Here is a 3,737-nt window from a genome sequence, read left to right on the forward strand (position 1 = left end):
TAGCACCACCCAGGGGCCACGTGTAGGGTTTCGAGATTCCAGGTATTCTCCTACGGACGAAGGTGATTCAGCCCCCAATGGGATAAAGAAAGGGATTTATGATGGAAATAAAGGATAGGACTGGGAAAAGAAAAGTTTACGAGCCTCTGAGTCCCCCACTCACCGTATGAAACACAGTAACATTGGCTTGCCACTATTTCACGCCGGTCTTCCTTGGGGGTGTGGTACTTCCCCCTTGCGAGCTGGCTTCATTCGTGGCGAGGAATCCTCGCCTCCAAAATTATTATGTATTGTCTGTCTCTGTTTTGTCCACTGATAGTTAAAAATGGCCCATGTTACCTCCCGGTTCTCCAGCTGCGCCAAAATATTTATTTCGAATGCGGTAGTTATTTCATGTTAATATTTTTTGTCTGGGTTCTTTAAACTGTGTTAAACTATTTAAACAAAAATGATAAACTTATGTATATACGATAAGTCACAATGGTGATAATTTATTTCTTCAAATGGGCCTTCAAATACTAGAGCAGATAGAAACTATTCACAATGAAATATATGTAAATAGATGCATAACTAAAAAACGCCTTATCCACAGAGTAGGGCAACTCTAAAAAAAAATTATTACAATATTTCAGATTAGCCCCGCTGAGTTACTCGTTAGTGATAATGTTGAAAGACAAGATATACGCCGTGCGCGATCCGTACGGCAACAGGCCGCTGTGCCTCGGCAAAATCCTGCCTTTGGGATCCTCATGTAAGTACTATATGTTATAAATACACTAGCTGACCTGGCAAACGCTGTTCTGCCTTACTCTTATCATTTAGGGATATGAAAAATAGATGTTGGCCGATTCTCAGACATACTCAAATGCACACAAAATTTCATAAGAAGCGGACCAGCCGTTTACGTAACTAACATTGTGACACTGTAATTTTATGTATCTTATAAATACATATAAAAATGGAATTGTAATTGAACCTGGAATACCTTAATTTTGGAAATTATGCCTCATTTTTTGCGAAATATCATTTTATTTGTTGCTTAATTAAATTGAAATAAATTTTAAAACGTTATATACATATAGCATTGATTTTAAAGTTTTTTAAGACTACTACGTGGCTATTTTTCGACTACAATTATTATATCGGTTAATTGAAGACACGAAAAGTATTAATAATATAGTAAAAAAAAACATGACACGAAAATGAAGAGCATATTGCATGAAATTTTTAATTGTTTCAATCGACTATTAAATTTTTACAAGTGGATGTTAATGACGCATTGTTGCATGATATGATACTGATAATTAACGATAGAAACCTTTTCAGATGTCTACAAGCAATCATCAGCGCAGCATGCCGCGGGTAATGCATGAATCATTATCATTAGAATATAACTTCATCATTAATCTAGCTATCATTTCATCTCTAATAATATTATATGAGCGAAACTAACTCTGTCTGTCTCTTCTTCACGCCTGAACCACTGAACCGATTAGAATGATACGGAAATTGTCTGAAACCCGAGAAAGCAGATAGGATAGGTTATATCCCGGAAATTTGACGCGAACGGAAACTGAATGTGGGAAAAACCCCGGGAATTTTTCGCTCTCTTCTCTTCTCTTCTTTTGACCGCGGATGGAGAGTTAGTTAGTTTATATTTAGTATATAAGAGTTTTAAAAAATATGTGATATTTGATTTTATTAATTAGTTGCACTACTTTAGTTGCAGTGAACTTCTCAAATGGGATAATATTAAATTAAATCCAGCTGAGTTTCACATTTTAATACTTTCTAATGATATTTGCTATGTGACACATTTACTCGGAATTGTTAGTCCAACATTTTGTTAAAAACAACACAGAATACCATGTGAAAACAGGTCCTTAAAGGACATGATTAATAATAGATCTAAATTTCAATTAAATAACGATAATTTTCTTACTTATCTACATTCAGGAATTTTTGTTTTTATTTTGCACGTTTATAATCTTGTAATATAACCGTGATTGACCAATTACTGCATTTTAAGTTAATTTGGGCAGTATAACTAACCTCCTTGAAAGTAATTTGGAGCTATTGTTTTTTTTTAATAGCATGCTTTTAGCATGTTTTATTCACTATCTGGCTGGTGAAGCTATGAAATATGAAGAAAGTAATATATAAATTTTAGCTTTATTGCCAACAGTTTTGATGAACGGCTGTGCAAAGAACGGAATTGAAGACAGGGCTGAGGGGTGGGTGGTGTCATCCGAGTCTTGTGGTTTCTTGTCTATTGGTAAGTGATAGAAAAAGCTGTTAAAAATGATAATTTAAACTCCTTTATAAATAAGTTGGAACTATGTGCGAAACTTTTTAATGAAGATTAGAAAAAAAAGAGAGGAAATATAATTTTTTTTGCTTGTTTTTTGATTAATATGTTGTTGGACATGGTAATTTTAATAGTATATGGATTTTTAATATAATAAAAAGAGGCAAGGATACTCACCTCTCTCTTGTCTTTTCACAGTTCTCGTTACATTCAATTAAAAAAAAATGAAAACTTTGTAAACTTTTGACTTTTTTTTATGACTTCCGTTTTTTTTTTTCATTAAAATTTGCTCTAGTTCTAGCAAATGGAGGGTGATTTAGTTGTTTTTGTTAAAAAAGTAATGATGGCTTGACATTTGCTTGTTTGAAATATTAGAAAGTAATAATTTTGTATGAGGTTTACTTTTTATTTTTGTACAATAAAGCAATCACTACATAGTCCAAAGGAAAGTCGCTTCCCTTTTAATAGACAGAGAGATTCAAGAGGAAGGTTTATGTATATAATAACATCTATAAGACTACGCCGAATTTAACGCGTGCGAAGCCACTGGCAAAAGCTAATTAGAAAAAAATAAGTTATCCCCTCCCATTAATTATCAAAGCGATTCAATCACCGCAGGTGCCCGCTACGTGCGCGAAGTGCTCCCCGGCGAGATAGTGGAGATGTCGCGCCACGGCATCCGCACCGTGGACGTGGTGGAGCGGCCCGCCGGCAAGCAGCAGGCCTTCTGCATCTTCGAGTACGTGTACTTCGCGAGGGCTGACAGTATGTTTGAAGGTGGGTGGGTACGATGGATAAAAAAAAATGGTCAATTGTTTCAGGAGCAATATCTCTTGCTAAATTTTGTTTTTTTTTTATGGCAACTTTTCTTTTTTTTATATGGCAACCTTATAAATGGGCGATGTATTTGGTGAAATTTTCATCATAGGACGTTCCACTTTAAACTTACTTTAAACATTTATTTATTCAATTAGACTTCTTATAGAAGCATTCTTGAATCGTCATTATATACAGTTTTAACATTTACTTATGGGCTTGTGTTAAGTGATGGCGTTAGATGTCATACATCTCTGTATTTTCCCATACTGGTATTAATACTGCTTTTAGACGTCACAAGAACCCCTCTGATCATACATCAACAAGATGATCAGCGCTGAAAATCAGCACTATTCGGATGTTAAAACCCACATGACAGCATGGCTGATTTCTGATGACGTGTGGCGCGTTTTCTTTATTTGTCGATATAACATCACGATCCCACGCTCCAGGTCAAATGGTGTACTCAGCGCGGCTGCAGTGCGGGCGCATGTTGGCGCGCGAGTCGCCCGTGGACGCCGACATCGTGTCGTCCGTGCCCGAGTCCGGCACCGCCGCCGCGCACGGCTACGCGAGACAGGTGGGTGGGGCGGGGGCACTGGGGTACTGGAGC

General features: G+C 36.7%; 1 protein-coding gene across 3 annotated transcripts in view; it reads left to right on the plus strand.

Annotated features, from left to right (window-relative positions):
* The window catches only part of LOC119830385 (amidophosphoribosyltransferase-like), a 25,568-nt gene that overhangs the window by 19,051 nt on the left and 2,780 nt on the right, over positions 1 to 3,737 (plus strand). For 2 of the 3 annotated variants that reach the window (XM_038353382.1, XM_038353383.1), the window contains exons 7-11: positions 633 to 751; positions 1,327 to 1,362; positions 2,171 to 2,275; positions 2,927 to 3,085; positions 3,577 to 3,704. In XM_038353382.1, the coding sequence (XP_038209310.1) occupies positions 633 to 751; positions 1,327 to 1,362; positions 2,171 to 2,275; positions 2,927 to 3,085; positions 3,577 to 3,704 (547 nt within the window). The remainder of the gene's footprint in view (positions 1 to 632; positions 752 to 1,326; positions 1,363 to 2,170; positions 2,276 to 2,926; positions 3,086 to 3,576; positions 3,705 to 3,737) is intronic. The other variant, XM_038353384.1, reaches the window with a different exon arrangement.

This window comes from Zerene cesonia, chromosome 11 (assembly GCF_012273895.1).
Source record: "Zerene cesonia ecotype Mississippi chromosome 11, Zerene_cesonia_1.1, whole genome shotgun sequence".
Lineage (NCBI taxonomy): Eukaryota > Metazoa > Arthropoda > Insecta > Lepidoptera > Pieridae > Zerene > Zerene cesonia.